This window comes from Papaver somniferum, chromosome 9, assembly GCF_003573695.1.
Source record: "Papaver somniferum cultivar HN1 chromosome 9, ASM357369v1, whole genome shotgun sequence".
Taxonomy (NCBI): Eukaryota; Viridiplantae; Streptophyta; class Magnoliopsida; order Ranunculales; family Papaveraceae; genus Papaver; species Papaver somniferum.
This window is the reverse complement of record NC_039366.1, coordinates 132122312-132132759: the sequence shown is the minus strand read 5'-3', so window position 1 is coordinate 132132759 and position 10448 is coordinate 132122312. Positions and strand designations below refer to the sequence as shown.

The 10448-nt window shown below is 35.5% G+C and overlaps 1 protein-coding gene across 1 annotated transcript; it reads left to right on the top strand.

Annotated features, from left to right (window-relative positions):
* The first annotated feature begins 4968 nt into the window (after window positions 1-4968).
* Window positions 4969-8250, top strand: LOC113310969 (BTB/POZ and MATH domain-containing protein 3-like). The gene is made up of 4 exons (XM_026559796.1): window positions 4969-5518; window positions 6323-6671; window positions 6932-7208; window positions 7557-8250. Exons 1-4 carry the CDS (start codon window positions 5076-5078, stop codon window positions 7766-7768), a joined length of 1281 nt encoding a protein of 426 aa, XP_026415581.1. The 5' UTR covers window positions 4969-5075; the 3' UTR covers window positions 7769-8250.
* Window positions 8251-10448: the final 2198 nt, after the last annotated feature.

Genomic DNA, 10448 nt, shown 5'->3' with positions numbered 1-10448 from the left:
TATACCCATACATAATCACAGTAGCATTCAAATGATTATGGCAGTGTCTTATCCACAAAGTTTAATGGTTAAGCAATAAACCTCGTATTGTATTCCTTAATACTATGTCTATCTAAAGTTCAAATGTGCTTCGCAGTTATGTTTTCAATATGCACGACTTGAAATATACGTTAGGGAATGAAACAGTTCAAGTCAAATATCACTAACCTCGAGTGGAAGGATGATTGTTGTTGTTGTAGCTCTGTACTTCTTCACATATTCAAGTCTTCGCAATACTTGTAGTATCTCATATCCTAATGCTTTCAAGCTAACCTATACGAAGTTCACTCTAGTACATAATCAAGCGACTCTTAACATGAGTTTTGATTCACTAAAATATGACAACCAAACTTGACATACCAACGCTTGGTGGGTTCAACCGAGAAATGCTCTAACATGAACCAATTGATAATCCGGTCTTATTTTCCCGAAGAACAGCCTAGAGTTATCAATCACCTCACAACAATCTTAATCGAATGGTTACGAAACAAGATGTTGCGGAATAACAAACAATGGGACGAAGATGTTTGTGATTACTTTTTATATCTTGCCTAATAGGAGATATCAATCTCAAGCCAATCAATATGATTGTACTCGTACGATAGAAGATGCAAGATCAGATCACACAACTACGATAAAGTAGTATCGGTCTGGCTTCACAATCCCAATGAAGTCTTTAAGTCGTTAACCTGGTTTTAGAAGAAGAAAACCAAAGGTTAAAGGAGAAACGACTCTAGCACGCAAACTAGTATCATAAGTGAAGTGTGGGGATTAGTTTTGCATAATACTAGATGTCTCCTTTATATAGTCTTTCAAATCAGGATTTGCCATTAGATTACCTTGGTAACAAAGCAATCAATATCCACCGTTAGATGAAAACCTGATTTAGATTCAAGCTAATACTTCTCAACCGTTAGAGCGAAAACTTAGCTTGTTATACACAATTGAAATGCACGCTTCAAGGTTTGTTAACCGTACCCAAAAGTATGCACTGGTTGGTTTAACAATAGTTAACCAAAAGGTTAGCCATATGAGCATTTCATATCAACCATGTTCTTCTTCACCATAACTAGTTCAAATGACTCAAATGAACTAGTTAGAGAGTTGTTTAATTGCAAGGAAATCTTATGTAACTACACAAGACACAATTGAAGCAAAGATGATTTGATTCATTTGAATCGGTTCATGAACTTTTATAGCCACGGTTTGCAAACTGCATTCCTTAGTCTTTTTAAGTTTAAGTTCAGAAATCATCTTCAGAAATCATCTTCAGAGTTTACAAACTCCAGCATAAATTCTCGGGCTGAGAACTTCGTCGGTTCACTGACTGGGTTGGCGGACTTAGCTTCACGCACTAGTTTGTCAAATCCAGCAGAAATTCTCGGGTTTGAGAACTTCGGCAGTTCGCGGACTTGGCTCACAACCATTCTTCCGGTTTTCTTGATCAACAAAGTTCACAAATTTTGGTTCAAGGAATATGAGTTATACATAAGTTTGTTTCCTCAACAATGCTTATGTCCATCATTGGTTATATAATCTAAACTCTCATTTCAATCATTGAAACATTCTTAGAGGACATTATATAGTTGTTACACCATTTCTCGTCAAAGCAATTTTCAAAGTGATTGAAACATATCATGACTTTCGTCACTAGGTAAAGATAAACTTGGTCGAAGCGAAAAGCTTACGAACACATATTTCGAGATATAGATAGGCGAGGTATACTCGGCTCGAAATACCAAATGTATATAATCAAAGTCTATATATAGCATACGACTTATTGTCTCAAGAAGTAGGAGATATCATAGATAGACTTTTGAGTGACAGATAAGTTCAAGTCTTCACATACCTTTTTGTCGAGAAGTTTCACCGGTTCCTTGAGTATTTCTTCTTCTTATATGATGAATCGCCATGAAGTCCTTGAGCTCAACTACACTTTCTACACTAGTCCGAGACTTAGCTATAGTAGACTAGAAATCAAGACTTATAGTTTTGATCACTAACATTGACAAACATGCTTGAGATAGCAACGCATGCGAGTTCGACCGAGCAATGCTCTAACAGAATGAATGGACTTTTTACAAATACAAAAGTTAAGCCTATATTGTGATATGGGACGTATTTGGTGCTACGTTATAGTTTCCAAGGTTTGGAAAAATCCTGGATATGCATTGCTTTTATTATTTATTTGTTAGGATATTTGGTTGTTTGTCAAGTTTATCTTGTTTAGGAAAGTTCTAGATCTTAGGGTTTTATGTTTGCAGGCTATATAAAGCCTTTTCTATCATCTTTGTAACTTAGCTGCGGCTCGCCATTGTTAGTGATTATTAAACTATTAAGTTTATTTGGTTAAAATCCATCGTTATCGTCTTTTAACTCTTGGATTAGAGTCTTTGCTCCTGGATTGGAGTGTTCTATTTTCACCATTAAGGAGTGGATTCTCCTTGTTTTTTTATTGCTTCCGCTTGTGCCATATCATATTGTCAATCTTTGATGGAAGATAGGTTAAAATCTTTTGTGAGCAAGGATTATGTCTGTTAATAATCGTTATGCAAATAGTGATGGAAAATAGAATGAATTCTTGTGTTTCCACAATATTGATCTTCACTGATCCATATTTTATGTATTATTGTGAGGCTCCGTAATGTGTCGTATGTTGAGCACTAAACAACCAAGTTGATTATTATGATTGGCTTTGTTGTTGTTCCGTAAGGTACTATATGTTGAGCATTTTGAACTAAATTAATCGGCTTGTTTGGTTATTTAGTTATTACTCCATAAGTTTTTCTTTTGTTGAGTGTATGAACGATTAATCCAATCAATCTCATATAGTTAACTTAGTCGTAGCTCCGTAAGTTTACTTATGTTGAGCATAATCAATTAAATTGGTCACTTTTTGTGTTTAATTTAGTTGCATATTCCGATTAAATTAATCATGGGTTTACTTGTGATTATTTTGATTGAGTTTTTGGATATAAAAATCATTCTTATGATTTTGGTGTCTAATAAAGATCCTTCTTTTCTTTTGAAATTAAGGTCGCTCGTTGTTGTTCTTCGGGAATGACATCAAATGGGGGAGAGTTCTTTTGAACTTGTGCTTAATGGTCATATCTTGAGGGGTGTGCGGCTGTGGAATTTTAGAGGGGTTATCTTGTATCTTTAAACTCCTTGATGAATGCATTTAGCTTCGGCTTTATGATTGCATCTAAATTAGTTGGTATGTATTTTTTTTCTTTTTAGTCATGAAATGTCTCTTTCGGAAATTTCATTATGATCTCGTTCTTGTAACTTTGCCAATTTATTGACAAAAAGGGGGAGAATTAATATGTAGTTCACACTACAAATACATATGGTTTTCAGATCATTGTGCCGGGTTTCTGATTTGAACTTTTTTCACCTTCTTTATCCAGAGATTTTTGAGGTGAAATTCTAAAGTGTCAGGCTTCATAGGATCAGAAGAAAAATGTTTTCCTACAATGCTGGTAGCCCATTTTGAAATGCCTCTGTCAAGATTGACACTTGAATACACAAAAGTTTGTCTAATTTCTTCTGAACCAGTATTTTCCAGATTAGTTGACATTAGTTGCTCTTCAAGATATTTCATGTCTCTGATGATAGGATCCATTATTTTGAGGACATATAGATGATTTGGATTTGTTACGAATAATAATAGAATGATTGCGATGATGAAAATGTGATTGTGGAAGTTCCAATTTAAAGGGCCTTTGCATGAAAAATAAGTGAAACGTGTTGATGTTGTCATAAATATATTGCCACTTCTCTTCCAACAAGAAAAAGAAGCAGAGGACAGACCTTTTTGGGATGATTGAGGCTTTGAGAAGCAGTTTGATTTCTCCGCCATTGACTACACCGTAACAGAACCTTTGAAGACTACAACCTTTGGGGGATAACCTTTGCAATTACAACTTTGTACCTATACAAGGCAACAAAGACCAAGGCTTAAACTTAACACCTGCAAGCCATAAGACGAATTAAAAGGGTAAAAGTGAAATCAAACTTCAGAGATGATCAGATTAAAGACATGCAAAACTCGGAAATATGAAAAAGAAAATCATTAAGACATTTAAAGCAAAAAAGATTCAGACATGAACTGTAAAATGAGATCAGACAATGAAAGAAATCGAGATAAATGAATTAGAAACTGTGATCAGACATATCTGCAATCAATGATTCATTAATGGAGATGAAGAAATTTGAATTGACTCTTCCTTGACCGATTTTGACTAATCGCCCTTGTCCCACAGCTAAAATGATCGCGACCAATCTGGTGAGTTTAACACCTAGATGATCTTCTACCACACCTAATACTTTTTTATAGTTTTAGAAAACACCAAAAATCCCCTTATAGCCTTACAAGTTATTAGATACGTACATGTATTTGTGCATGGAACAATAAAAATGTATGTACATCACCTAATGCAACTATATATAAGTTGAACATATACCGAATACCTCTCTATATCAATAACCACTGCATGTTAATAATTTTGTGAATGCCCAGAGATTCCATTGTACAATTTAGAATATCAACTGTCGAAAATCAACGAATTTTCAATCGTTAAAATCAAAATTGGTAATGTGCTCTCTTTTTTGTGGGTATGTAGATTACTCTCAAAATATTAGTTTCAAATACGCTACCGTTCAAGTTTTTGAAGAAAAAATGTCTCCCAAAATATGAAGTTAAGAGTGTGAAAAGATCCTCCCTCGTTAATTTTTTTTTTTAATCGGCCCCTCGTTAATTAATTGATCGAACAAAACGTGATTGATCTTGTTTAATGTTAAAGAAAATGTTAAACAAACAGGGTCATAATATGACTTGCACTAAAGACTAATAAAGCACGGCGGCACGGTATAGTTTTTATTATATACAACACAAAAGTTTTTATCCCCAATCACATTTCTATTTCTCCTCTCTCTCTCTTCTCTCGACTCCCCAAAGTTCAAGTATCCAGGGTATCTCAAATTCAAAAATTAGGGCATCAATTTCTTGAACTTCTTGATCAGATTCTGGGATAATGGCTTGTCCAAATATCCTCATGGCGAATTTAGATACGGATAGAGCAGAAACGAAACCAAGATCTTTAAATCCTAATCAAGAAACGTCGTCATCATCGTCGAGATCGATTAATGAAACTGTGAATGGTTCACACGAGTATACGATCAAAGGGTATTCTTTGGCTAAAGGAATGGGTACTGGTAAATACATACAAAGCGATACATTTACAGTTGGTGGTTACGATTGGGCAATCTACTTCTACCCAGATGGGAAGAATCCTGAAGATAGTTCGGTTTATGTCTCGGTGTTTATTGCGTTAGCTAGTGAGGGTACTGATGTTAGGGCGTTGTTTGAACTGACATTATTGGATCAAAGTGGTAAAGGGAAACATAAAGTTCATAGCCATTTTGATCGTGCACTTGAAAGCGGTCCTTATACGTTGAAATATCGAGGAAGCATGTGGTAAGTTTTCTGTTCAGTTTAAAGCATTTCAGTTGTGATTCTTTGTAGGTAGCTTGTTAGGGTTATGGATTATCATTTGTAATTGGGAGTTCCTGAACTGTGAATATGTAAAAGATAGTGAATTTGAATTATCCTTTGTTTTGGTTTCTTGAATTAGGGCTTATGTTTCTTGAATTAGGGTTTCTTGAAAAGGAATGGTAAATAAAGATGAAGTATTGAAATTCTTAGTCTACCAGTTTTGGTGGAAGTAGTTTGGCTTTGATGTTCTGTAGAGATAGTTTAGCAAAGACTTGTAGGTGTTCTCCTATAGAATATGCGTCAGTGAAGAATCATGCTACATTTTGTTGGAGTTTAGAACATGATGGTCTAAGCTATTATTGAATTTGGCTTTTGAATTATTATGAAATTCAAGGTATGGTCATCCTCAGTTCTATTAATTTCGGATACTTTTTATTGGGTTGTGTTAGTGGTTATGATTGAGTCAAGGTATTCTTGTATTGGTTACTTATCCTGAGTTGTGTCCGAGTAGCTGACAAGTGATTATTTCTCACACCTTTTCTTAGACCCAATATTTTCTAGGTGAATTGTATTTCAGAGTTGAATATTAGTTCATGATCATTTAATGCAGAATGTTGTTACTTCGAATGTGGAAACCAGACCACGACTATACTCGTGGAATGTATTTGTGTTTTGGTTGGTACTCACTTAGTCACATGTCATGCTGGTTTCTGTTATTTACTTTCACCATGTATGGGTTGGTTGAAAAATGCGTGTAATTGATGTTTCTGGATGGATTAATTACAGGGGATATAAGCGGTTCTTCAAAAGGTCAACTCTGGAATGCTCTGATTTTCTCAAGGATGACTGTCTCGCTATGCATTGCACCGTGGGTGTTGTCAGAAGTCGTACTGAAGGGCCGAAACATTGTAGTGTTACTGTTCCTCCATCAGATATGGGTCAGAGCCTGAAGACTTTGCTGAAATCGGGTACTGCTACTGATGTTACATTTGAGGTCGGTGATGAAACATTTAAAGCGCATAAGCTGGTGCTTGCTGCTCGATCTCCTGTTTTTAGAGCCCAATTCTTTGGATTGGTTGGAGACACAAATATGGATAAGGTAGTCACGGAGGATGTTGAGCCCTCAGTTTTTAAGGTAACACATTTGACATCTCATTGCTTGAAACTGATGCTGTTTCTTGCATCTTCGAAACACAGGTTTTATATGGGAATTTGAAATCCAGTCAGTGTGATAAAATGTACAAAAAACTCAATTGCTGGATACTGTGTTTCCTCTGTTTCTCATGCTTATAATAATGACCTTGTTTCATGTTTGTGTGATTGGTTACTTGTTCTTAATTTACTTGCTTCTTTTTATTTACTCATGTATATCTAATTTTACATGTTGTGTTTCAGGCTATGCTGCTGTTTATGTACTCAGATGAGCTTCCTGATGCAAATGAAGTATCTGGCTTCGACTCTTCTTGCTCTTCAACTGTAATGGTGCAGCATCTATTAGCTGCATCAGATCGATTTGGTCTAGATCGGTTGAAATTCTTGTGTGAGGCAAAATTATGTGAAGCAGTTACAACTGACACGGTTGCAACTACATTGGCCCTAGCTGAACAACACAGTTGCTCACAGCTGAAAACTGTTTGTCTCAAATATGCAGCTAAGCCAGGAAATTTAGGAGGTGAGTGTTGTTTGGGAACCAGAAAGGATTGTCCATTTAGGTTGAAATACTAAAAACGTGTTTGATATGTATCTGTACACTACCTTGCATTACCTGGTTATTAGAAGGTGATACTGACTGTCAAAACATGCCACTCCAGTAATTCCTTTCTTTTATGTTTTGGATTTAGTTGTGGGCTCATGATAGATATATATATTATCCAGTTAGATTAGATAATGCAGTTTTGGTTTGTTTAAGAGGCGCTCTCAGGAGAATTCTGTTTAATGTTTAACATGATGAGTAGCATGTTTTCTTTAGGTGCTTGGTTGAAACTGTCCTGGCCTCACGTATTTGGTGTCTCATGTGCAGCGGTGATGCAGACTGAAGGGTTTGCTTATCTGGAGGAGAGTTGTCCCTCATTACTGTCAGAGTTGCTGGAGACAGTTGCAGTTGTCGATGATGAGTCGCGCCAACCCAGCAAGAAACGGCATCCAAACAGCAGCAACATCAGCCCCAACATTGTCCCAGATGAGGTCCCAGTTGATGCTATTGCTAGGCGTACGAGAAGGCGACTGCAGTAACTGTTACTTTTAGTCTCTCTCAGAGGTCAACTTGGAGGTTTGATGAGGTCCCAATTGACGCTATTGCTAGGCGCACGAGAAGGCGACTGCAGTAACTGTTACTTTTAGTCTCTCTCGGAGGTCAACTTGGAGGTTTGGGGTGTACGTTTTTTGTAAATACATATCCACGGGTCTCTTACTGTCCAATGTGTGGTGCCTAGCTGTTTCTAATTTGTCCGAAATCAAGCTGGTTTGTCCGAAATATCCACGGGTCTCTTACTGTCCAATGCGGTACACAGTACCGTATAGCCCATTGGTGCCTAGCTGTTCCCAATTTGTCCGAAATCAAGCTGGTTTATGTTTGTTAGTAGATTTTTGAAATCAATGAAATGAGCTTTTATCGTAAACATAAAGAGTCTAGGAACTGAATAGAAAATTAATTGATTAAAAGTTTAGCTTTTTGTAAACTTGAAATTTAGAAATTGTAAAATGGTGTTGTCTTTTTTTTCTTCTCTGAAATGATCTACAGGATAAAAAATCATGAACTCGCCCTTATCAAAACTTTGCAGCACTTGTAGCACAGAAGAAGGCTCCGACGGAGAAAACACGAGACTTCAATTGGCTGATTTAAGCCAAATATTTGAAATTGTCTGTCTACCAAGTTCTGGTGAAACAGTAGCAAAACATCGCTCTGTAAGATTAGCTGCAGAAGAGGGAATTGATAGGCGACTAGTAGGTGTTTCATAATGTCTTTTGATGTAGGATTTTGTTGCCGTTGTGAAGCTTAGAACATGAATCGCTGGTAAAGATGGATCAACTATCAAGGACTTGTTATAATTACTATCAAAAGTTTTTATTTTTGTAGAAATTGACGTTTAGTCCCATTTTTACTGGGCTTTAGACAGTTTAGTCCAGCGTCTTCAGGCCTAATAATCGCTAGTCCAAATTTTCCCCGCATAAACAGTTCAGTCCAAACTGTTCCCGATCCAGAAAATTATACATTTCCTTGTTATCCTAAAAATATCATGTTCATTTTTACGCATATAGATTAAAAGAGAGAGAGAGAGTGTGTCTAGAAGTTTTAGATCTGAGATTTTTGGCGAGAGATAGAGGCGATTTAGGTTTTTGTTCTTCATGATTTCTCATTTTAGAGAGATAGATTTTGAATTCTTCAATTTCCTACGTTTGATTTTCTTCTGCTACTGCTAGTAACTTACTAATCTTCATCAGTTAATTCGAGTTTTACATGTCTCATCAACTACGCGATTAAGAAAAAACCATTATGACAGATCCAGTAAGTTCTCTTATTATTTGACTTCTTTGGATTTTTTTTTTGTGAAATTCTGCAGTTATTTGTTCACCTTAAGCTGATTAATCAAGAGATGTGAGTAGTTGAATTTCGTTTGTTGTAACTATTAAAGGACGACTGCGACTCTACATGCGAAAATCGACATGAGAGAACTTGATAAACTTAATTTAGTGAAAATATGGTAAAATTTATATGAATCTTCTATTTTCGTTGCTCAATTTTTGTAAACATTAATGTTTATTTCATCGATTTGATTTTTCTTAATTTACTGTATGGATTTTGAATTTACAACATATGGACTTCATAGATTTTACTTAGTAGACTAGTGTACAAGATGATACACTGCAACATAACCAGTGCACAAGAAGGTACACTACAACATCAGAATTTTGTTGCATCATCGCACTTGTGATTCTATTTGTTTCAGACCATTTTTACCTTTATGTATTCAACAATTCAAAGATCTGATTTTTGTTTTGCATGATTACAAAAGTTGAATTTGATTCCAATTGGCTTGATTTGTGTTAATTATGAGGTTTGTTTTGATGTCGCAGTTTGTGGAGGACGACATGTCCCAACACGACGATATGGACTACATGGAGGATGATTATGAAATGGATGATGTATAAGACGACATGGATAAAGAATTCCACAATATATGATTTTGAACCTAATGAGGATGAGGATGACCAATTGGTTTGTCTTTTCAACCCACTCTCTAGTTTTGTTGAATTTACTGCATTGGGTTTAATTACTTGATATATGATTTTGCTATGGGTTGATAAAGATTTTATTTGGATTCTATCCGGACTAATAAAATAACGGATATGAGATGATACAAGATGATTTTATTTGGATTCTCCGGTAATTCTTAATGTGTACTTTATTGTACACATGTATTTTATTCGGATTTAGAAACTTTTTGAATTAGATAACTCTTCTTATGACTAAGTCCCCATGTTGATCTTAATATTATATCAAAGTTTTTAGTCTTTTAGTCTAGAATTATGAATTAGAAAATATAGTGCTGTTATTAAGCTCAACTATTGAAGAGTCACTTCTTATTGGTTATGACAGAAATTAGAAGTGTACATATTTGTACACCTATGACATAAGTGTATATTGTAGTACACATGTGACCGAAATTGCATGTGTGCATAATAGTCCACTGTAGGACTCTTAATCAAATTTTAGTGAACAATCTTTTTTCATTTCTTAGATGTCGAATCAGTGATGCTATGAGTCACTTACTATTATGACAGAAACTACATGTGTACATATTAGTACACTTACAATATAAGTGTACATTGGTGTACACATGTGATAGAAATTACATGTGTACATAATAACGCACCTGTAATACAAGTGTACATTGTTGTGCACTTTTTAATA